The sequence below is a fragment of the Wyeomyia smithii genome, chromosome 2, assembly GCF_029784165.1.
Source record: "Wyeomyia smithii strain HCP4-BCI-WySm-NY-G18 chromosome 2, ASM2978416v1, whole genome shotgun sequence".
NCBI classification, from domain to species: domain Eukaryota; kingdom Metazoa; phylum Arthropoda; class Insecta; order Diptera; family Culicidae; genus Wyeomyia; species Wyeomyia smithii.
Genome location: NC_073695.1, coordinates 60,904,559 through 60,929,215, shown reverse-complemented (window position 1 = coordinate 60,929,215; position 24,657 = coordinate 60,904,559). Strand labels below are relative to the sequence as shown.

Genomic DNA, 24,657 nt, shown 5'->3' with positions numbered 1-24,657 from the left:
AATGAGTTTTATCAAAATTCTCCTTTACTTTGCATACACTTTGCATATTTCGAGACGCCATGGCAGGCAACTCTAGATAAGAAAATAAGGGCCGGGAAGAAAAGAAAATTAAAATGATGGCAAATGGCGATGGCGCTGTTGGAACCGATCCTGGAGGTTGTTTCCGGTTCTTCGGTTTTCGATAAGCTCCTCATAGGCGGTAAGAAAAAGGTGAAATCAAGACAAAGCGGGGGCCACCCTTTTCTTGTCTTCTGGAACCTAACACGACTGTCGTCTGGAATAATAAATTATCTCCCAAATTTAATATAAATGAAAATCTAATTAAGATTGTCGCATTAATTAAAAATGTTTCTGAAAGGAGACCTGCCACTCTAGTCTATACGCAGAGACAAGAAAGGTATCTTTTTCGGTAATTTATATACGGAAAAACTTCTCCTTTGCATGGAAAACTACTTACCGAAGATTGCATGTTCGTCCTCAGCCCTCTAGCTCTAGACCACCGTTACCGTTTGTCGTGCAAATTTTTTTTATCTCAAGAGGTAGCCTGTGAGGTACGAAGGGCACCAGCCGACGGGAGAGGATGAGTAGCGTAGCTTTTAGGCACAAAATGAATTATAAAAGTCAGTGAAATGAAAGGTGCCATTTTGAATTTTCATGCAGCATAGCAAAGGATGGGAATTGTGAAAGAAACCGACTTTTATCTTCTTGTTTGGGTTTGACTCATAGCTTCGACTGCTTATGCTCGTTTCCGATGAAAGAAATATTGTTGAAGACTCACTCTATTACTCTGTAAAACTTCACTTTCTCCATGAATTAGCTTCGAATGGAAATTAGATAGAGGCATTTAGAGTCTCACTTTTCTGTGCAGTGAAAATGAAAGTAACCTGCAAGTTAGTGTAGGAAATAATTGACAACAACTGCGTAAAGGTAGTAACGGGATGCAAAGCCATTATATTTTTTTATTATATATTTTTTCATTTTTTTTCCATGCAGATGAAATGTCATGTTATTGATTGTTTCAGTTCAGTTTTCGTCGATTGTTAAGATGCATCTGTCATAATATAATAAATAAATCCGAAAAAAGCGTTTCGAAAATTTCACCAGCAGACTAAGAATAATCAAATAAAAGTTTCTCTTTTTTGGGTAATTAATCTTATTTTTCTTGTCATTGTTAAAGGGAGCGTTTGTAAAAAAAATTTCTGGGCACTTTAATTCGAAAAAAATTTCACGATTCTTATTTTATTTAATTTTTTATTGTTTCCATTAAAAAGCTCTATCCGTAGGAATTATTAAACGAAAAATTGTTGTTCTTACATTGAAAGTAATAACTAAAGATTTTCCTTTTTGTAACAAATTTGTTACTTAAAAAGCAATAAAAATCATCTCCAGTCAAGAAACACCACATACTGTCATATATTTTGCAACCGTTACTAGTTTTTTCCATCTTTAATTCATCCGGTGTACGTGTATAAGGTTGTTCGTCCTATGAATATGGAGTAGTATATTATTTTTTTCTATCTTACAGTATGCAAATGTTGATAATTCATAGTAGAATGATATACGAAATCAGCAAAAAAGGAATTATATGTATCCATTAAACTATACCAGAAATTTAAGAAGTAAATATTGAAACTAGTCTGTACAGATACGTATTTTGATCGCTACATACAATCATCATCAGTGCTAGTATTCTAGTAGAGTTTAATGGAAACATATAATTCCTTTTTTTCGCACAAACATTTGCTTTCTTGCAATCGGATGCAAGCCATGTTGAAAATACTGACTCATAGCTTCATGGAAACCATACGGATTTGAAGTTTCGCATTTTTTTCCTTTTCTAGATTCATATCTCCCTCAACTTCATTGTGTTAATTGTGGAAAAGACTCATTTCGACCTGTTTGACAGTAAAAAAACTCATGCCAATCAAGAAAACCCATATTTTTCAATGAATTTCCAATCTTCTCCGGTAATTCTGGTCGCAATGTCATACCTGTTCATTCTTTATCGGTAAACAGGAAAGTGAGCTAGCAAACAAAACACTGGCTTTTACAATTAAACATTTGAGGCTGGGCAGTTAAGAGAGGAACTCCGCAGATGTATGTTGTAAGTTAAGAGGGCTAAAACGACTCTGAACGCTGCACCCATATGAATGCAATCAGTAAAGTCTGACATACAAGCGCGTAACTGTCATTTATTTTGTTGCTTTTAGTTTGTTACTTTTCTTGTCTTATGCGCGGTTGTGGGACACGAAAGGTAATGAAAAGTTACCTAAAAGCAGCGCAATTTTCTCCATTTGTTTTGGATGTACAGGGTGTCCCCGCGAAAGTGATACACTCCATTTATGCCATAAAATTAAAACAGATGATTATTTCTTCTCTGGTTCTATTTAATTATCATGGTAGAGTAGTAAAATTACAGTTGAATCAGTTCAATTCAAATCTTTCGCCTCTGCATTTTATTATGGGCTGCAAATGCTTCTGAACATTATCACAAGCCGCATGCACGACTTCGTTCGGGATTTTTCATCAAAAGGTTCTTAAAACCTCATGTATTTTACTTCACCCAGCTTTTGTAGTATGTACCCCAAATGCTGAAGTCCAATGGATTGATATCGGGAGACGATGTGGGCCATTTAGAGGTGCTGGCCTTCAATGACGTGTTGTAGATAGCATGTTCTGTTTATCAATTTTCACACCCAGTCGATGAATAGCACTGGCAATTGCTCCCCAAACCATCACAGCTGAAGCATTCTGGAATCGTTCCACTCCTTTTTTATCGACTGGAATATCAGAATATCAATACCCACGATCATTGTTCAAAACAGCCTCCAACATAAACTATTTTTCATTAAAAAAAAAATATGTTGTAAGCAACGTGCGTCTCCGGTAGCAATAGAGATCTGCAACCCTGTCGACAATCCTCGAATCATTTTTTGAATCATTTATTACGAAAGTTAGTAAAAGTTTAAATGCTATCCTTCCATTGTGAAGCATGTGGAAAAGGAGTGTTTGAATAGTAGCATCATGTTTTTTTATAGTAAACTTAGCTCTACATAATTGAAACGTTACTCACTTCATTTGTAACTGGTCAAAGAATTCCCTTTTGAATTTTAAAATTTTCTAACTAAAGTTAAAGTAGCCGAAAAGTGTGAAGGGGAACGTAAACGAAAATTGGGATTAAAAAGTTGAATCAACTGCTTTGACGAAATAACAGTAGTAAAAAGGCAGCCAAAGTACACCTCATTGACGACTTTGTGGTCAATAGGTTTTCGCACGAGTTTTCACAACCCCAAGTCGATCAGTTAAGAGCACAGGAGAAAATTTAAGATCCTCGAGTAACATCGAATCTGATGAGATAATGGTTTTGTTCGACGTATCGGTTTTATTAACTAACGTTCCAGTGAATGAAACCTTGAATCTTTTAGAGGACTGGTTTCTTTCCCAATATTGTTAATACTTGGAAAAAGGAAGTTGACAGTTACTGAAGCTTTCACGCCTTTGCATGAAAGAAAATTATTTCACATTTCGTGGGAAATTTTACAAACAGATTAAAGGGGCACCAATGGGAAATCCGCTTCCTCCTTTTCTATGTGAGCTCTTCATGGAAAATTAGAGAACCTATACATTAGAGAAATGACAAGACACTCATCGTTAAGGCAACTGTCAACATCAAAACGGATAACGGCAATGCAAAATGATACAACTCGCCCGTTTTGAAGTTGACAGTTGCCTTAACGGTGAGTGTCTTGTCATTTCTCTAATGTATAGGTTCCCTATGGAAAATATAGAAAATATATTGGAGAAGAGGAACCTTTTACCGATTCGATGGTGGAGGTATGTGGATGATGTATTTTTGTATTTTTAAAAGGGGCGGATCTTGAAACCTATTGTAATATCCCTTTATTATACCCTTAAAGATAAAACTTCACAATTGAAAAAAAGAGCTTAACAAAACACTCCTTTTCTTGTAGTCTGAAAGTCGACGGACTTGGAATTAGAGATTTATCGAAAACCCACGAATACAAAACGTGTTATACCTAACACTTCAAACCATTCCTTCCGGATGGAAACTACCTCTAAGCAATTTTTTTCCTGTATGGACTTCCTTACTGCGACCAGAATCGTTGATCCATTTCTATTGTGAGATATGCCCGGGTGTCTGCTGTCTCCTGCACTTCTGTTATTAGCAATACCGCTATTGAGAAGTGGCATGCTTATTACAGTGCTTTTTCGATTTTATCACGGTCAAAAAAAATTTTACCGTGAATTTTGCGAAACCGTGAATTTAGCGAGATGATAAAAATTTAATTTTTTGTCTTGGATTCAATTGAAATTTATGATATTTCGAGTAAAATGATGCACTTTCATGGTTGAAGGGGAATTAAGTTCAAAATAAAAATGAATAAACAAGAAAAGGTTAGTTTATGATATTTTTCTCCATTCCATTTTCACGGACTTTCTCCCAGCTATTGTACATGCAATATCAATATGGTTTGTACTGCCTATTCTTAAGCATAGCTAGCAGAGTCTAATGCTTGTTTATGTGAAATTGTGGAACCGCTAGATTTTATAATTTTTTAATTCCACGCTCTATGAGGACAAAACTGTAGGGCTATTTGAGTTGTTTACAGATCTTTTTTCTCAACTGCTTCAATAATACGTAATTTTTGTTTCGAAGTCAATGAAATACGTATTTCACGGCATTTTTCTCAAAATTATGACACAAGTTATTTGTAACAGATATAGCACTTGATTGCCTCAGAAAATAGATCAAATAAATTGAGTTCATAAAACTATACACATGCAAGGACACAAGGCAGAAGTGAAAATGATGTTTCGAATGCATTTTCTACAACTGGAAGTACATTATTCTTGATTTAAAGTTTTTTTTTAAAAAAGCGTGATTAAAACGAAAAAAAAAACCGTGAGAAAATCGAGCGTGAATTTGGCGAGTAGTGATAAAAACGACTGTTGATAGAAGCGAAAAAGCACTGTATTATTTTATCAGTGTTTGTGTGTAAGTGGTCTTTACCTTTCCTTTTTACACGCTTACTTTTCTACTATACCGTGCCTCGTTCCTCCTCCCAAATATAACCAATTACAAATTTCCTGGAGAAGTTTCGTCGTGCGTCCTTTGGGTATTATAGATTTCGGCGTAAGGTAAGAGTAAGTGATGAGTCTGAAAATAAACCCATGCTTAAGTCATTTTTGACATCGAGTGGCCTGATTATACTAAGATTCGAACCCACGACCATTCGCTTGACAAAGCGGACCCTGTAAACCTTGCTGCTATGCAGTTCCCCCCTACCTCTAAGTAAAGTAGCCAAGCAAAAGGAACTGGAATATATTTTCGAAACTGCCAAACTAAATAATTATAATGAAAGTATCATCCAAGCCATTGTTGATGAAAAAAAGCGTGCTCAATTTCGGAAATCTCTTATAACACTCACCCCAATAACAGAAGATCTGAAATGGGCCCATGACAGGCCCACTTAGTTCAAAATTCAGAAAATTTGGGATAGAAATTGTCTACACTAGTAGAAATACTAACTCAAAACAAAATTGGGGTCTACCAAAGACCCTATTGATACCCTGAATTGGGTTATTTAACTATATCAGTTTTCATATCATCTGAAAGAGCTGCATTTTCTAAGCAAAACGTGATTTTCAAAAATTTTCTATCGTTGTCCTTTGATTTTCAAATCACGAATTAAAACTGCTCAAAATCGCTACAATGTTCGCTCATATAACAACTGTCATTGTATCGATTTAGAGCGATTTTTATTTTTCATTTAAAAATCGAAGGACAATGATATAACTTTTTTAAAATTCACCTTTTGCTCAGAAAATTAAACTTTTTTAGCTGATACATAAAAATCAGAAATCCGTGAATAGCTAAACAACCCAATTGCATGCAATCACTCTGATATGGTTTACACAGGACAAACAAAACGTAATCTAGGGATACGTTTCAAGAACATTTCGCAGAAGTCAAAAGCATGTAAAGTTTCAAAAAATGATTCCAAGCCTTTTCAGATCGAAATTGGCTATACATATTTTTAGAGAGGAACACCCTCTAACTTTAGATAACATAAACAAATTATAAACAACACTAATCCACGCTTTTCAACAAAGACGTAGGTCTTCAAGGCTGTTTAATCTTCTTCACATGGTACGGTAAACAACCAAATATCTATTTTACCTACTACAAATAAAAACAGGGTTTACACTTTGCTTTTTACCAGTCCACATAAGCACTGATGAGGCATTCCATGGAAAATAAATTAAAATAAATATTTTTTTAGGATGTCCTTTCCGATTTCGCTGAAACTTTGCACAGTTGTTCCCAGTTGATAAAGAGGTCATTCTACACTATCAGTTCTTCATTAGACTCACGATTGCTGTTTCAGAAGGGCCTATCCAAAAATGTGACTGACGAATAAAATATTTTGTATCAGCAAAAGGACTTGTTTGATCGAAATGGTGTCTTCAGCAAAGTTGTAGGTAATAAAATTGCGATTCTAAAAAAATATATACTCTGTAATTTTTTTTTTCTGGGCCAAACATTCCAAATTGTCATAAAATCTAAAATATCTCACAAAATACCTTTTTTAAAAATCTAATTTGAAGACCCAACTTGAACCCGCAAATCCGCAATCACGGAGATTGCGGGTTCAAGTCCCGTCGGGATGCGGTATATTTTTCAAAATCTGTATCATATTTCCAGGTCGCTTATTTTTCGCTTTCCTTACTGCACACATTGTCTGCTTAATGAACTTTAACTTATTACTTGGAGAGTAATTAAAAAATATTTTCCTTCGTGTAACGGATCTATTACTTTACAAGTAATAAAATTCTTCTCCTGTTGAGTAACAACCCTTACTGTCATATAATTTGCAAGTATTTGTACGTCATGTCGTCTGCATTTAGAGAAACTAGTTCTTTCTAAACGTCTTATTTTAAAAACCGTCCGATAGCGGGAATCGTCGCTGAGTTACGCATATTAGATTTCAATAGGGCCAGTATCAAAATGATTGATTATGTTACAAAAACAGCGCGTTGGATTTGTATCATGCTCTTAGCGACAATTCATAACAATAACATAAAAAACACCCAAAAAAAATTCTGAGTGAAAATGACAAAATATTCAAACGTCCATAATTTTTTTATTTTTCATTTTCCTACCCTTTAGAAAACATTGTCTTGCACACCATGTACAACAGAATGATTTTTATACACGGCCATCGCGTTAATGTTTAAAAACTTGTGTATTCCAAATAGCTGTACGGAAATTTAAAAACAATTATTTGTTTTAAATGATCTTACATGTAAGTGTATAAACACAGGCAGGCCAAATCAAACATTTACCACTCCGGTTTTTTAGAATTATGAGTTTTTACTCAGTTGTTTCCACATAATATTTCAGTTTATTGCAAAATATGATCTATCCTATCCGAACATCACCAGTACATGGTGTTTTTGAACTGAAGTTGAAACCGTGAGAAAATTATTTGTTAAAAACAAGTTTAATGAACAATCAAACCGTCAAACCAGAACTTTTCAAACTCATAAACTTGTCTCAACCTTTTTCATAACAAGATTGGAAACCCTTACCAATCACTTGAAAACAGGTTCCGTGGGAAACTGTAATACAAATTTGCCTTACATACATTCCCAAAAGGCACAATCCAGCACAGGTAAACTTACGACGTTGTTCGCTTTCTCTATCCCTAACAGGTTCAGGTTAACAGTCCAGCACAGAGGGAACTGCTACGGGGCGATATCATCACGAAAATTGACCAGTACGATGCTCGTGACCTGGCCCACAGCGACGCGGAAAACCTTTTCCGCAACGCAGGCAATGAAATCAAAATCACAATTCGCCGCGATGACCAGATTGCCCTTCACCAGAGTGCCCACCAGCCGAACGGTGTCGGTGCTCCTGCTCCGTACAGTCCAGCGCTCAGCCCCATTCCGTTAGCCCAACCGCAATCCCAGCAGAAACCACAGCCACATCTGAATTTTCCACCACCGGATCCGACTCCGCTGTTACCCAGGTGCGTCCCCGTCGGTGGCTTGTTAGTTGAATGTGTCGATTGAATTTGGATTTATTTTAGGGTTGCATCACCGCTTCCCCACGGACCCCACGCCTATGCAGCCGCTCTGGAACATCCGATGAATACCTTGCCGCACACGGTTTTCCCCAAGCTGGACGCTAGCGGTGCCTATCAGTTACCAAGTCCCTATCCACCGGCGGCTCCGTACTACGACGAATCCAACGAGGCGATTACCAATCAGGTAAGTGTCCCAACGTTAACGTGGATCATCTGCACGGATCATCACATACGAACAGTGCGATTAGCTTACAGATGCGTGTGTGTAATGTGTGATTAAATCTTGTGCCCCCTCCTGTGTGTAGGACGGCGATGGGATCGTTCGTAGAAAAAAATCGTGAAGGTTCAAACGGCAAACCACTTGAACCCTTGGTCTGAGATGTGTACGGTTTGGTTTGATTTAGTGCAGCGTGAGATTGGCTTGAATTCCCAATAAAAAGAAATAACTTTTCAAATTCATCGGTGACTTTATTTGGTTTAAGGGTGATGTGAGGGACTGAGGTTGAAACAAATAGTGTTGATTAAGAACTTCGAACTGACAGTGAGAGTTGAACGTAAGTGTAAGTTAGGCTATAACAATTTAATTGAATTCGCAGTTCAAGTGAATTAAATCTACGGTGTTAAAACTGTAAATAAATCATGCGGCCATTTCCGTTCTTTTTGCGCGCATTCTCCCTTCTAACTACAAAGTTCATTATAGTAGGAGTTTCCCGAATTGTGTCACAAACACAAACGCACTGTACACTTTCCGTTACGCGAAAAAGATGGCAGATAAAATATGTGAATTGCCTCTGGAATGCAGTAGAGTACCAATAAGGTAACAAGTATTCCTTATATTTTTTGAGATCGCAGAAAAACAAATTTTATGATATTTTAAATCAAACTATTCAAGAGAACGAAATATAATTGAGAAAACGCTATACAGCTTCGAGCAGAAATATAAAACAGAATGTACCCTCGAGGGATAGCCTCAAAGATAAATTATATCATCAGTAGGTAATACTTGGTTGCAAGATAGATGAAAACAGCGAAAGACGAGGGTAATCTTACTTTCCAACACCCTTGCCGATGCACCCCGTGACAGATCAGCCACGAGCCAAAACCAACTTTCCTGCCGTCAGTTCAACAAGAGGAGTGGCGGCAATAGAGATGAAAATTATGCGCGCGTGCTGAGGATGCTTTGTCAACCCTTTCCGGCTGATGTGCGACGATGTTGTGAAATCAACACAACGCTATGTCACGCGTGTGCAGCGTTTAGACGTAAACTTTAGATTCACTAGAAACCGCAACACATTTGCATAGTGTATTCGTTATTAGGAAAATGGTTCTTCTATTTACGCCTTACACTTCGAATCAGTTTTCGTTTATTTTCTTACCGTCTTATGTTGGCGGAAATACTGCGAAGAAATAATTTGATAAATCCATTGACGGCAGAGTGCGCTTTCCTCTGAACAACTAAAATTTATGCGCAGATAAATTGTCACTTCGAGTTCAAGCTAAATCCACCTGAACAGCGAGCAACGGTTTTCAGCTAGAAGACTGTGTATGCCAAACACTCAGCGTTGGCGTATCCACTTGAAAGTTTAGTATAGATAAAATAGCACATAACCGAAGAACCACCGGCATAGCAGAATCCGTAGAGAAAATGTATTCTTCAAAGTATTAACAACCGTCTCCACTTGTTTGCGTGTGCGAGCAACATGGCATGTATTAGCATAGCTCTTCGGAAGCGGTGCAAAATTTCAACTCTTTCCAAACAAGCACGCGGCACTCAACCCTGTTCTGCCAACCAGGCCACGCCAACGACGAAGACAACTTTCTGTACATGGAAAAGAATCCTTTCGCTTCAAGAAGCGCACGTTCCACCCGGCAATGGCAGCTGTAGGGATTAGCGTAGGAAGTAAAAGGAATAATATTTATTGGATAGAGAAAAGGGTTTGGGAATCTTCCGAAGGAAGTGCTTCTCTCCCCCGAATGTGCCTAAGGTTAGAAACTAATTATATTTGAATATATTATTTCTGGTGGAAAGTAAGCGAAAACCACTCGCTGCTTTCTAGTAGGCGAGTGTTTGAAGCTCTGAAACAAGACTCTATATCTGAAAGGGAGAAGAAGCCACAAAGTTCGACATCCATCCCCGCACATTTTGCGCGACTCGCTTCGGTTTTTCCTACAGCATTCCGAGCAATTTTCTTTCCAAAACCCAACCCACTAGTGTTCCGGCGAAGAACACTGCAGCGTTCAGTAACTTGCGGCACTGTTAAGAAGCTGAGATTTATTAAATTTATCGGTTGCACGAGTTCAGTGAAGTTTCTTCGCTACGCGGTCGCCATTGTGATCCGGCGGGGAAGGATTAATTTTTCAACCGTCGTTGAAAAAGCTCAGAACTTTCATAACTTATTATGTGCTCAAGTATCTGTGTAAACTGCATCTCGTGGCAGTCAAGCTTGGAAAATATTTGTTTTCTGGCTTTTCATGATACGAAAAATTGCTTAAAAAGTCGATGAGTCAGAAAGTCGAGTGAAAGAAGTGTAAATAAGCTTGCAGCGTCAAATAAAATGCCTACATTTAGGCGAATGTATCATTCATGAATGAAACTTACCTCTTAGTTTACAAGTGATGAACGCTCGACACCAAACCTGTAAATATAAACGTAATACCTACCAGTTAGATGCGTTTTAAAAATTTCTAGAGTAAATATGAAATAAGTTGCTGCTTGTAATTTATAACTGATGATTGCAAAACAGAGAGAGAATAAGAGTTAAAAGTTAAATTCACTAATGCATATACTTGTCCTGTCATTTTTCCTTCACTATTTCATTTCTCGGTTAAAATGAGAATTACAATAATTGTAAACGAATCAAAATTGTCAAATTAACCCTTAGGGAGTATGAATAAAAATAAAATATAGGGGAGCATAAATAAAAAAAAAACACTCTATAAACGCGGAACAATTTATGTATCCCGGTGATGAGGCAGGTAGATTCGAAATTAAAAGATGTTGGGCCCGGGATGATCATGAAGCACACTTTCTCTAGAGTTCTATCAGTAAAACAAAAAAAGAGATCAATTAAAAAATTATATTGCAAAATACTAATTTGCTACTTTTTTTCGACATAGTAGAGTATTTTTGTTGCCAGAACAAAACGCATCTTACACATCTACAGAAATGACATCATTAGTACATACTAATTTGCCTTGGAGAATGTGTAACTGATGACGTCAGTATTTCACGCGTACTTTTTCATTGCAAGAAACGAGAATTATTTTACTAGCCTGCATCCGCTCATATCCAATTACGAAGAAAACAAAATATGAACGACAGTATGAATTTGTTAGATTACAATGGAACTCGGAAAGTAAATGTTCAAAACTAAATGCAAAAATCGATTAAAATTTTAATAACTATTCTTATGAAAATAAATGAGATATGCAGTAGGAATTTTCGATGAAACTTATAAGATGAAACCCAACCGCTTACTAGATGACAAATAAAAACATAACAACAACCTTAAGAGGTTATACACCTTTTGATGAAGGACTATGTCTGACTTTAGTAGAACGGCATACTATGGAAAGTGTAACGAAATCTCTTAAAATGCAACTTATGCTACTACTACTAGGCTACTGGTATACAAGTTTACTCATCTATGTAATAATAAATTAATGAAAGTTGGCTTGAATATGAATCATTTTTAGTTTAGTTCCAAAGCATTCAACACATAACCAGCTCGCTTTTATAGGTGAGAAATCGTACATTTTTGCATGATTTGAACCACTGCGACCGTTATTTCAATCCTTTGTGTTATACCTCTTCTTTAGTAGGCACACGTGGCAGCCATATCACTATTGATGGATTTGATAGTCATTGTCACATCGCACACTTCCCCCCAATTTGGCACTGAATTCCGAAATGTATTGCCTCATTAGGATTCGCAGACCATACATCGAAATGCTCCATAGTTCCTTTTCCAAAAGCTTTTATTCTGCACTGTATTAGTGCACTGCATTGGCAGAGCAAATATTCTGCGGTTTCACATTCAAACCCGCAGAGACGACGAATTTCGTCATCTGACTGACCAATTTGTTTCAGGTGATGCTTACTTGAACGATTTTCTGTAAACAGTCCTGTAAATATTCTCAGTTCCTTTTTATTTAAACTAAGCAGTTGTTGGCTTTTTTCACGCTTGGTTTCATGAGGCGTTTCGATTGGTGTAGCCCTACTGAGCATATCCAGTTCTCTTGTATTGTTCGACGTTCCCAGGTTTTTATTTCTTCTCTCTGGGCCCTTGGTGACACCCCACAGAACGGTTTTAAGCCAACAATTTGTCCTAGAACTCAAACTAGAAAAAATGAAAGGTTATAACCAACGTAGAATCGACGAGCCCGGCGAGAAATTACTCTGCGGTTGCCTAAATTTACAGAAATGGTTAAAAACTGTAATCTTTCTGGGGCAACTATTTTGAGCTTTGGTGCAACTTTAATTTGAATTTTGTCAACCAATGTAATTACAATGTAACTTTTGTAAGTGGCTCTGCTTTTTTTTTCAAGTTATGTCATTGTCCCAGTTTTGCAGGACGCAAAGAGATTTTATTTATTCATTAAGCTCTACCAACAGACATCATAAGACTAGTCCTAGCAAAAGCAAAGCCTTGGTGCTACATTCCGTATCGGAACTCGACCTTCTGTTTAGCAAAAGCAAAGCCTTGGTGCTACATTCCGTATCGGAACTCGACCTTCTGTTTATTATATACAGCCTTCGCAGCCAACTTAACACTTAACGTGCACAGGACAATTGCGGGGCTAGCGCTACGATCCTACTTACACAAACAGTCTCTCCCGAGTCAAGACTCGAACCTACGACGACTGGCTTGTTAGGCCAGCATCGTACCTCGAGACCATCTGGGGAGAGAACTAGCTCAAATAGCTTCGAAATTGCACACAAAGCAGAACTGCCTCGATAATAATCTGTCTTCAAGCGATCGCCATTTTTATGAACCGGGAATAGAAAGGCCTGTTTCCAGGCTGTAGAAAATCTACCAGTAGCGAGCGACAAACGAAATAAGTGGGTAAGCGGTGTGAACAATCCAGCAATGAATTTTTTAAGCAGTGTAGCTGGGACTCCATCCGGGCCTGGAGGGTGTGTTTAAATTTTCTAGCAGCGACAAGGATTGCATTATCGTCGATGTTGATCGAAGCCTTGGAGTGCCCAGGGAAAGGGACGTCATTAGCAGCATCAGAAATTTCTCCATCTGTTGGTATTTCGTTGCTGAATACGCTTGAAAATTTTACAGCGAAAATTCGGCAAATGGCGGCAACATTATATGCTTTCTCACCAGCCAATTCCATCGTGGGTGGTAAGCCTCTGACTCCTTTCGTTGTTCGTTGACGAAGTTCCAGAGTTTCTTCGGATCTCCTCTCAATTTGCCTTCTATATGACGTCTGTAGTTCGAGTAGCACCGTCGTTCAGCTGTCGGTAATGGTCGCGAAGAAAAAAAGCACCAGTCGCTGAGAACCTCCTTAACGCGGAGTTTTTTAATGTTTTTAAGCGACGCATTGTCGGTGATAACCACTATAACCACTAGCACTATAACCATCTAAAAGATCCAGAGCACAGGCATGAAATGTTGACTGATTCGGGTCGGGATAAAAAAAAATCCGTCTCGTGAGGGATGCCAAAACAGACCAGGTAAGTTAAATTTCCCAACAACAAGAATTTCGTCACACGGTTTGGCTTTGGTGACTATCGTTGACATCGACTGGAGATGCATATCAATCAATTGCTTGTCGCGTGTTCGATCCGGCGGAAAATAAACGGCAGAGATGAATAATTTCCGACCAGATAGTTGGACGGACACCCATACCTGCTCAAGAATATTCCACGATTTTTGGTGGATCACGTTAGCTTTCAAGCGATGATGAACAGCAACAAGCACACCTCCACCGGTCCTTTTTAGGCTGTTAATGGGACAACGGTCACAGCGGAAGTCCTCATACTCCGCATGTAAAACGAAGGTACGAAACGTGAATCTTATGTTGTCGTGTAGCCAAACAGTGAAACTGAACCGATAGACTTTTCAGCCACGCAACAAACTAACACGCTGCATCGTGGGGCGACTTGAAAGGAAGACAATCAAATTCTTTGTGAAGAATGCAAGCAGAGCACTCAAACTATTAACAAAATATTATGCTGTTACGTGTTGCATATTGTACCTGTGCGTCTAGGGGAAAAAAATTTTCGTGTCGAACGGAGGCAGATAACAAGAACCGCCGCACTTTCAGCAGCGCAATAGTTTTTTACGCTGTTGCGTGTTGCATATTGCAGCCGTGCAGCTGGCGTTGACGTTGACTGGTGGCAGAATTGTGAATGAAGTTCGAAATGCTGCCTTTAAGTCGAATTTATCGTCTTCCCTAAGACGCTCCAACATTCTATATAATAAAAATAAGTTGGAGTCCGCGAATCAAGATTTAACTCAAGAACGGAGCAGCGGATCGGTGTGAAATTATGATGGTCTGAGATCCCTCCTTCCTCTGGAACAAAAAAAAACACACAAATTTCTGCATAACTTAAGAACTGATCAAGCAAATGGAATGATATTTGGCATGTGGAGGTTTTTGAAAGCAAAAAATATAACTATGGTGGTTCGATACCGCTCCTTCCTCTGAAAGGGTGGGGTCCCATACAAATGAAACACAAATTTCTGCATAACTCAAGAACTAATCAAGTAAATGGAACCAAATTCGACATGTGGAGGTTTTTGGGAGCAGGAAATATTTCCTATGTGGTAGTTAGAGACTCCTTCGTCCACTGGAACGGGAAGGCTCTAACTACTTTTCATGGTACTTCGACACCACCCCTTCTTTCAGTCAAAGGGAGGGCTCCCATGCATATGAAACACAATTTCTTATATAACTCGAGGACTAATCAAACAAATAGAATAATTTGACATGAGGAGGTTTTAGGGAGCAGGATATGTTCTTATGGTAGTTTGATTCCCCTCGTTCCTCTGAAGGGGAGGGCATCCATACAAATATAACACAAGGTTTCTACATGACTATATAACTAACAAGCAAATGGAGCCAAATTTAAAATGTGAAAACCTTAGATCACAAGAAATGCTTCTATGATGTTTCGACATCCGTCCTTACTCTAGAAGAGAGGGAGAGGGGGTCCCATTCAAATGAAACACATACTTCAACCAATTTTCCTGGAAAACAGTTTAAAACGATCGATGATGCATAGACGCCAAAAATCGACCCTAGACACCATTTTGAATTCTAAGATGACGACTTCTGCTTACTGGAAAAAATCTAAAAATAACCGAATACCACCCAAAGTTAGTATTTTCGGAACCAAAATGATTTTTAGAGGCCAGAAATATGCTCCACATGCCATTTTGAAATCCAAGATGAGAAATTCCGGTTTATGGAAAAAAACTTAAAATGACCGAATACCACCCAATACAAGTATTTCCGTAATCGGTGCGCATACACCAAAAATTAACCCCAGAATTTTGAATCTTTACAGGGCCACCTTGTGATTTTCAGAGAGTTATTTTTTTAGTTTTATGTAAAAGTTATTGACATAAACATATTGATACTAAATAGTCTATCGTAATTTAAAGATCTTTAATTCAAAGAATTATTGAGGAGGAGTTTGTTTCGAACTTACCATTTGCGATCACTCTCGAAAGCAACAATTCAGTTAATGCAACAAACAGCCTTAGGTAATTTTTCATCAAATTTGCGGTCGTGGCTTTGCACGCAACCCTTTTTGATCATTAAAAGCATATTTATAAACGTTGAGTTTTTTTATTTATTCAATAATAGTATATTTGACACAAACGTTGAGTTCGCAAAGCATCCAAAAACCACGATTTACCTTTTGAGTTTGGACTTTTCTAATATCGGATTCGTCATGCATTTGCAGACAATGAACAAATCGCAAGATCAATATTCGGAAGTACAGTGCTTTTTCGATTTTATCACGGTCAAAAAAAAGTTAAATGATGCACTTTCATAGTTCAATGGAATATAAGTTCAAAATACAAACTAATAAACAAAAAAAAACTAGTCCATAATATTTTTCTCCATAGCACTTTCGAGAACTTTCTCAAGACAATTGTACATACAGTATCAATTTTATTCGTACTACCCATTCTTCAGCATAGTTAAGAAATGCAATGTTTGTGTCAAATTATGGAACCGCTAGATTTTATATCGACATTCTATAAGCACTAAACCGTAGGGATATTTGAGCTACAAAATTAGTGAAAATTATGTTTCAAATACACTTTCTACAACTGAAAGTACATTATTCTTGGCTTGATTGATTTTTTTTTAAAAAGCGTGACAAAACGAAAAAAAAGCGTGAGAGAATCGAGCGTGAATTTGGCGAGTAGTGATAAAAACGACTGTTGATAAAATCGAAAAAGCACTGTATGTGGAATCAATCAAGAATTTCCATTTCTTTAATGTTCATAATCAATTTACAATTAATTGTTTGAAACCGGATTAGTTTTAAATATACCGCTTTTTATATTCATTTCAGACCCATGTTGTAATTGCCTTCGCCTTTTTTTCAAGTTATGTCATTTCCCCGGCTTCACAAGACCAAAAATCTAAAAACTCTTTCTTAAACATAATTTATTCAAACATCAAAGCTTATTTTTATATTCCTTAATTTTGAATCCTACTTAACGTAGATTCAAAAACCTCATCAGGTAAGAATTATATCCAGGCTATCCTATCTGTTGCAATAATTCATTAAAGGTGTAGAAGGCTTCATAATTTTCATGAAAATAACACACACACATCAGTGTGTTTAGGCACTTAAGTTCTAGTAATCACTGACAAAGACGTCCAATATCAATTGTTGGATTTTAATGGTGATAAACCCATACTCGTTTATTGAATTGTTTAACGAATAACTGAGGTGAGATAAAACTATTCCGTCTCCTGTATATGATTGCTGTGATGTTGGGTACAAACAAATTATATATACAGTGCATTCCACCCCAACTTTTCCCCGGAAGGAGGGAAGCGTCTCGCGCCAATGTGATCAAAAACAAAGTTTTTAAATTTTTTCGACTAAAATAAATAGTTGAAAACCATGTAAGTCGACTTCAACAACACAAAGTCCGATTGAGCTGACATTTTTTTAGGAAAGAAACTTTCGATCCATGTTGCTAAACTAAATTTGAAGATCTATTTTTTCCCATACATTTCATAGGCATCCTAATTCCGACATTGTTACAAACCCGCACTGTTTATCTGTAAAAACTTCAATGTTCATGTATATACAATAAAATAATATTTTCCTGGATTCTCCACATTGATTTTATTCTATCCCATGTTGGACCAGTGTTCGGTCAAACGATCAGAAGAAAATTCGGTTGTGGCATGTCCTGAGAAAAATTTTTCTTGAATAGAACAATACAAACCCGTGTCGTAAAATCGCTTTGGAAAAAAGCCTAACATTCCAGAATGCTTCGTGCAAAAACTATTCTCAAACTCTCATCAGAGATTTTTCTACTTTTATTCAAAACTGATATCGAAACATCTCTCTCAGTCGATGAAAATAAAGTCATGACGAACTGATTATCAATAATGGTTTAAGTTATGCGATGCATATTGTTTATGAGCATTTCCTTATTTCCAATAAATTGCTGGAATAGTTTAAATAATTGCACAGGATTGTGAGAGATCGAATTAAAATTGTAAATTACTTCTATGTGATTCCATACTGATAAATTGATTTGTCTGTGCGTGCGTAACCAACCTTTGCTTATATTTATACCATAGAGCTGTAACTGGTACGATTCTAAAACAAATGACATCTTTTTCTCCCGACATTTTCTGTGTCGGCCCTTGTGCCGTTCTTGTGTCAAGGAACATTCAATTCGCAGTGATCCGCGAAAATGGCGTCTTCAATAAAACATCTTATCCGCGCAAGAATGCAATTTTCATTAATTATCTCGGTCAACAGCAGCATTTTGTCATTTTCATGGAAAACTCGCCCACGCGCTTGCGCTAGAATGGTTTGGTCGTCCGACTTAAATACCGGCCAGCGTTCAAGCTCGGTGGCCAACCGGATCAACTAAACCTTGCACGTTCGTATACATAACTCACTCACAACTGTAACTGATTGTCAACCGAAAAAAAATATCCAAATTTAATGAAGATTGTGATGTTTTTTGAGATATAATTCTACTGAACAGTTGCAGCTTGTACAATAAAAAAATTCACGAATCGGTCGGTTGTAAAAAGTGACCTCATTTATAATGCTTCGACGATATTACTAATTTTATCTCTGCGAAAAACGCGACAAGTTGATGTCAAGCGCCAATGGTGGCTGACAGTACGCTTATATTTATCAACTATGCCGCCGGTTGGCCACCAGCGAGAACATCGGCGCGTGATACAACCGGATGGGACCCTGGTAGTGTGCGGGTTCGGTTGAGACATGGGCAAAAACATTTGTGTATTTTTAGAGATTCAATAAACATGTTTCCTATGCTCATATCCCCCATGAATGCGTGTATTGCGAGTAACTGCGGGCAAACATCGTGATTGCGTGCAAGCAGCCAAGTGGTTTCATTACAAATAATGGGGCGATTCCATCGATGGTGCAAGTGATGGAGACGCATGGTTTAACAAATTGTACGATTGAACTTGAAATTGAACGACGCCAACTTGCGACGCGATTTTGTTCCATTTCGTTTCAAAACACCATCGCAGCATGTTCTATTTTCGTTTCACGCGCCTATTTGTGTCTTGGCTAACCATCGATATAGGTGAGCGATGCAGCGCCAAGTGTCGTGTCCTTGGTACACGGTCATCACGACAGATTCTACATCGTTTTGGTTCAGCACCAGCGGACTATAGGGTTCTGTTGTAATGGGCAGATGTGTCGACTGCAAGGCCAGGAGCTTGGTATGCACCATTCCCTGTCACCACGGCAGACCGCCAGGCTGGGGGAATTACAACCTGTGATGTAGTATGAAAACGTGTTCAACCGTGGCTGCAAATTCTGTCACGCACACGTGCACCCGCAGATCCGTTCACGCCGCATTCAAACATTCCAAGGTCAGTCTCTTTAAGTGGGCGTTCGGTTTGTTTGTGTTTTCACTATCACTATTTGGGAGGTGAATCAGAATGCGTGGGAAGTACAGCGATCGTCGGAGAATTAAGTTCTAATATCAATTGGGAAATGTAAGAGAGTGTTCAGTTGTTTCTTTACGCTTTTTACGTTCATTTCGTAATGCTTCAACGTTACGAATAAGATCGACTGAATTTTGCTTCAAACATTAACCCAATTTAATTTTACTTTGATCTGAAGGGCAATGGAATAACTCTCGGTGCTCCCACGTGATTGTTGCAAAACGAAGTCCAGAATTTTCAACCGAGTAACTTTCTCGAGAATGTTGTTCAATTACACATGAGCTAATTGCCTAATTGCTGGCATTTTACTGGTACAGGGTGACCAACTTTCCATCTACTTTCGTTGAAGAATAAAATTAAATTTTAGTATTATTATAACAAAGTTGACAGTTCCCGCACGCAGCTATATCACCAGTATATCCTCCCAGTCGTACAGCTGCTAGCCCTGAAGGACTAGTGCTGAATTACGCTACAGAGCAATCTTGAAACGGCAATAACCAGCAGTGCTGACCAGACGTAAACATCTTATTTCTGCAGCTGTAACTGTTTACTTCTACAAACACACCTTCCGTACAAATCATACCCGACAGCGGATGTCAGACAGGGAAAATCTCTACATTTCTCGCGATTCTGTACCCACGCATTCAATACACACTACACAAGTTGATGGTGATGTATTTTCCAACAAGCAGATATTTCTTTTCCCCCGCTTCCATGCTTTCAGCGGTCAACAATACCCCTGGTCCCAAGAGTTTCTATAATATACGGTTTACTCATATATTTTTTCCGATATTTTTAGTAAGTATAAGGCAAAAATCCACCACCACCAGCACTAATCGTAACCAGTTTGCTAGAGTCGGAAAATTTGCAGTCCACTGGTCAGTTGCTTACGGGACTCGTTGCAAAACGGTTTAACCAGTAGTGCGAGACTTCTCTCTTCCAGAGGAAGCAGAAAATTCGGTCGAGTTACTTGAAAAAAAAGAAAGCAAAACTAAGAAGAAGCGGAAGTGCGGGTGCGGAAATTTCTGGAAAAGTCAACGGCACCGCCAGTTGTAGTGAACAATAGTAGCTTCGCTGCACCGAGCGAAATTTGAACTTTTGGAAAACATGGCGACCATGTACCAGCAAAGTAACCGATCGCCGTCCTTCATTCACTTTGCGCACAAGAACGAAAACTACGATGAAGCGCAAATTACCCTTCAAGTAAGACGTTTTAATTCGGAGAAGAGCCCCGACAGGGTACAGAGAGGTGGTGTGAATGATATGTACAGTGAGAAAATAATTTGATAACTCAAATTTTGTAATTTGACTGGAGGTTATCAACCAAAAAAGTTTATCGTATATTAATTTCGTTTTAACCAAGGAGTCGATCTTAAATCTTAAACATGAATCGTCATTGCCAAATAATTGCAAACAAACTCATTGATAGCAGTTAACATATTTCATGTCTCGTTTTACAATAGAATTTTTTCCAGTATGAAACCATTTTCAAATTAATATTGAATAACGCAATATAAAAGTACATTATCATGCAATTGATACTAACTAACTTTTATACATAACCTAATGATCAATAGCATTTCTTCAAATACTACAAATAGAAAAAGCAGATAGCGTCCAAAAATTTTCATCAATTTTTACCAACCAAGCGAAACACAGATAAAAGGGAGTAAATTCACATTTTTCGAGTCCACAAGAAAGTTTTAAACGTTAGTTTTGACTCTCAAATGTGCATAATCATAAACATAAATATTTTATCAATGAAAAATACCACTAAATTTACATCTAAACACTTAGAATGGATAGCAACACAAACAGCTCCCGTCAGTAACTTCATACTTTCGAGGTTATTTATCATCACAACACAATGTGCTTTAAAAATTAAGAAAAAAAAAACAATTACGCGGTTTAGAAGTTTGTAGTATGTCGACTGAGGTATCGTTGTACCTCTCTTTTGACGGTTAATCTATTTTGGCACAAAATCGACGCTATTAGCTACACTACTTTGGAGTAGTGGCAGCTGGCCAAATCTCCCCAATGCTGACGTAGGCACGCTAAAACCCGTATTTTCAATATAAACATTTGACGTCATTGTTGGAGATGTGTTGAGAGACTGCATAATGGGTTACATTCTTATTCTATTTTTTTGATTAAAAATTTTTGCTCCACTTACCGATCAATTTATTGCCATACTCCATGTTGTTAGTCTTATGGTATATGTACATAATATCGTGAGTCTCTGAAATAATGATTAAAAAAATTTTAATTCAAGAAGCCAATCGAAATGGGAAGACTGATAAAGCTTTGTCAGTAGGGAACAAAATTCGCAGTTTCTTTGTAAACTGGTTTAATATGCTCTAAAATACTCTCGTTCTGGAGTTATCAGTACAACTAACGGTATGTAATCTTCTGTTTAATTTTTCAAATTTTCAGTACCTTGTATACAGTACTGGACAAAAAAAAGTAGGCACCTGTGATATGTTCAAACTTTCTTGATTTAGGTAGAATCTAAGGCAGATGGATAATCAAAGTGTTCTAACAAAAGACAGTACTGGAGGTGTACTTTCGAAAAATGTTAGATAAAGCGACATGAGAACGACATATAAACATAAAAAGAGCTTATATTTGGAAATTGTCATTTTTCTTGTGGACAAAATAAAGTACGCATTATAGTGATTCAACGTTCAAACTGATTTTTCTTTATTTTAGTATTTAATTTGGCCACCTTTAGCTTCAATCACGGATTGCAGGCGTCGAGGCATACTTTCAACGAGGTTTTTAATATGTTGGGAGTCGATATTTGTCCAAGCTTTTTCCAAAGCTTCAAACAGTTTGTCGCGGTTGGTGACATCTCCCTTGTCGACATTTTGATCCAAAATCGACCACAAATTTTCTATCGGATTTAAGTCCGGGCTTTGTGATGGCCATTCCAATAGCTTGATACGTGAAGCACGGAAATACGCAGTGGTTTTGTGGGCGGTATGCTTAGGATCATTGTCTTGTTGAAAAGTGAACTTCTTCTCTAAGCCAACCTTTCGCGCCGACTCTGTAAGATTTCTCTTTAAAATGCTGATGTAATAGTCTGCCGTCATTATGCCATCAATTTTCTCAATATTACCAACACCCGACCAAGCAAAGCACCCCCACACCATGATACTGCCACCTCCGTGCTTGACCGTCTTCTGAATATTTTTATCGGCAAGTTTCTCACCAGGTTTCGTCCAAACTCGTGCTCGATGTTTGTGGCCAGAGTTCAAATTTACTTTCATCGCTCTAGAACTCTATCGGCTTGTCGATGTATTTTTGAGCGAATTTGAGGCGTTTGATCCTGCAGAAATAAACCTCAGCCAAAAATGTATGCTGAATACGAAGTAAACAAACCTGTTAACCTTTCGAATCAAAGGTCGTCGTTGGGCAAATCCACTCTTATAACCCATTTCCTGTAGTCTTCTGCGCACAGTTCGTTCAGAAATATTTAAATCAGCATTTTCACGAATCACTCGGCTGGTAGCGAAAGGATTTTTTGCCACTTCTCGAGAAATTCGGCGATCATCGCTAGTTGTAGTTTTCCGCTTCCTTCCTCTACCAGTCCGATCGGCTACGCTTCCCAGTTCTTTATGCTTTTTGCATATTTTTCGTGCTCCTGCTTCACTTAAATCGTATTTTCGAGCAATTTCTCTATAAGAAAGACCTTCCTGACGGTTGTTAACTATAAGTTTACGAATATCTACGAAAATTTGCTTTTTCCTCATCTTATCCGATTGTACCGCGCACTAATAATGATAAACAAATAATCAAACACATTGTTTCGACGTTTCTCTGCAGCAATAGGAATCTTATTGGACTTACGAGGAGTAGGACACAATAAAAAATAAATTATCTGAGCTGAGAAATAGTAAACTGATGATGATATAAAGAATGCGTACTTTATTTTGACCAAGCGAAAATAGAACTTAATTACAATTATGCTGAAGTGTGAATTTAATATGCAATTTTGACAAAATTATTATACCAATCGTTAGGATATTAGAAATACTACAACTTATCCGAATTCATCGAGTTCATATACCTTATATTAAAAAAGATACAGGGAGTTCAACATTAGGATAGTGGGTGCGTACTTCTTTTTGTCCAGTACTGTATATTCAGTACGCGACATTTAACGCGAATTTACTCATGACACCTTCACGAAAAATCACGTCTACAGCATGAATAATCGAGCCAAAAATTCACCAACAAATCGTTGACGCAAACGAAAACCTACCGGTACGAAAAGTAAAAACGCAACTCGATTTTCCTGCACCTGAATGCGGTCGAGTGTGCGGATGGACGGGATGATTTACGATGAAGCCGACACCGCCGGTTTGCCGCAAAGTATAGGTAACGAAAATAGTAATAAAAAAGAGCAGATTGTCTGATTTATCCCTCGCCCGTGATTTTATGATTGAAAAAAAGCTGTTGATCAATTAGAAATGTGCTAGTGATGAGTCAATGCTAGAGAAAATCACTCCCCGAATGCCAGTTGATTGACGCGAACCACACCGCACAGACGGAAGTGCACTTGAGAAAATGCTTCAACCTTGAACCGAACTTGAATGGATTAGTAGGAAATTATTTTTTGAGAGTAAACTTTTCAATGGGAATCCGTTCGATTGGATGATGAGTAACGTATTTTCAAAAATCTTTGTATACAATGTAAAAAATCATTAGATAGATGTTTTTCGCTTGGTTTGTACAAAAAGTACATTGATTGATATTGACGCGTTTATCTTTAAATTAGTTCTCTTCTGAGTCGCACCTAAAAATAACTATGTTTACTCACATAATGGCAAAATACTAGTCAAATGAAAGCGATTCGCATCAGCACAACAAAAATATATTACGAAATCATATGATAAACAAATAAATCGTCCCACCATCATGTTGAGGTCGCGTACGCCGGGTGATAGTGTATTATCTAGTTCGATTTAAAAATAAACCCCGCAACATAAGCGAATAACATAAATAAACTATATCGTCTAGAAAGATCTGTGTCAAAGTCGTTACATTTGAAGACGACACTTTCTTCAGGAATACTTCTGTGACTTCGCGGCTAGATGGACTTTTGTCGTAAATCTTGAGAATTGAAAACTGAGAATGGATGCACGATTTATGACACCATAAAAAACTTATCACAAAATACGCTGTTGCTTGAGCTAAATTTTAACAACTTACCACCCACTTTCATCGAATGAGATTTACTATAACGCATCTGTTGGCTGAGCTAATGCGTTACTTGGAAAAGGGTCTAATGGCCCTTGCTGGCCGCGCTGACCAAACAAACTAAACAAAAAATGTAAACTGGAAAATCCATTTCAGTTGGGAAGTTTTTTTTTTCACCTAA

At 37.7% G+C, this 24,657-nt stretch overlaps 2 protein-coding genes across 15 annotated transcripts in view; one reads left to right on the top strand and one right to left on the bottom strand.

Moving 5' to 3' along the window:
- The window catches only part of LOC129723798 (peroxisomal targeting signal 2 receptor), a 216,508-nt gene that overhangs the window by 154,647 nt on the left and 37,204 nt on the right, over positions 1-24,657 (bottom strand). Inside the window, exons 2-3 of one of the 2 annotated variants that reach the window (XM_055678236.1) lie at positions 21,448-21,513; positions 10,714-10,750 (exon numbers count right to left, since the gene is read on the bottom strand). Coding sequence is in view for 1 of the 2 variants with exons in the window: in XM_055678231.1 (XP_055534206.1) it covers positions 21,448-21,513 (66 nt within the window). In the remaining variant the exon portion in view is untranslated. The remainder of the gene's footprint in view (positions 1-10,713; positions 10,751-21,447; positions 21,514-24,657) is intronic. The other variant, XM_055678231.1, reaches the window with a different exon arrangement.
- Positions 1-24,657, top strand: part of LOC129723796 (PDZ and LIM domain protein 3) — an 84,592-nt gene that overhangs the window by 36,049 nt on the left and 23,886 nt on the right. For all 13 annotated transcript variants that reach the window (XR_008727818.1, XR_008727817.1, XM_055678219.1 and 10 more), the window contains 2 exons: positions 7,738-8,057; positions 8,118-8,298. Coding sequence is in view for 11 of the 13 variants with exons in the window: in XM_055678219.1 (XP_055534194.1) it covers positions 7,738-8,057; positions 8,118-8,298 (501 nt within the window). In the remaining 2 variants the exon portion in view is untranslated. The remainder of the gene's footprint in view (positions 1-7,737; positions 8,058-8,117; positions 8,299-24,657) is intronic.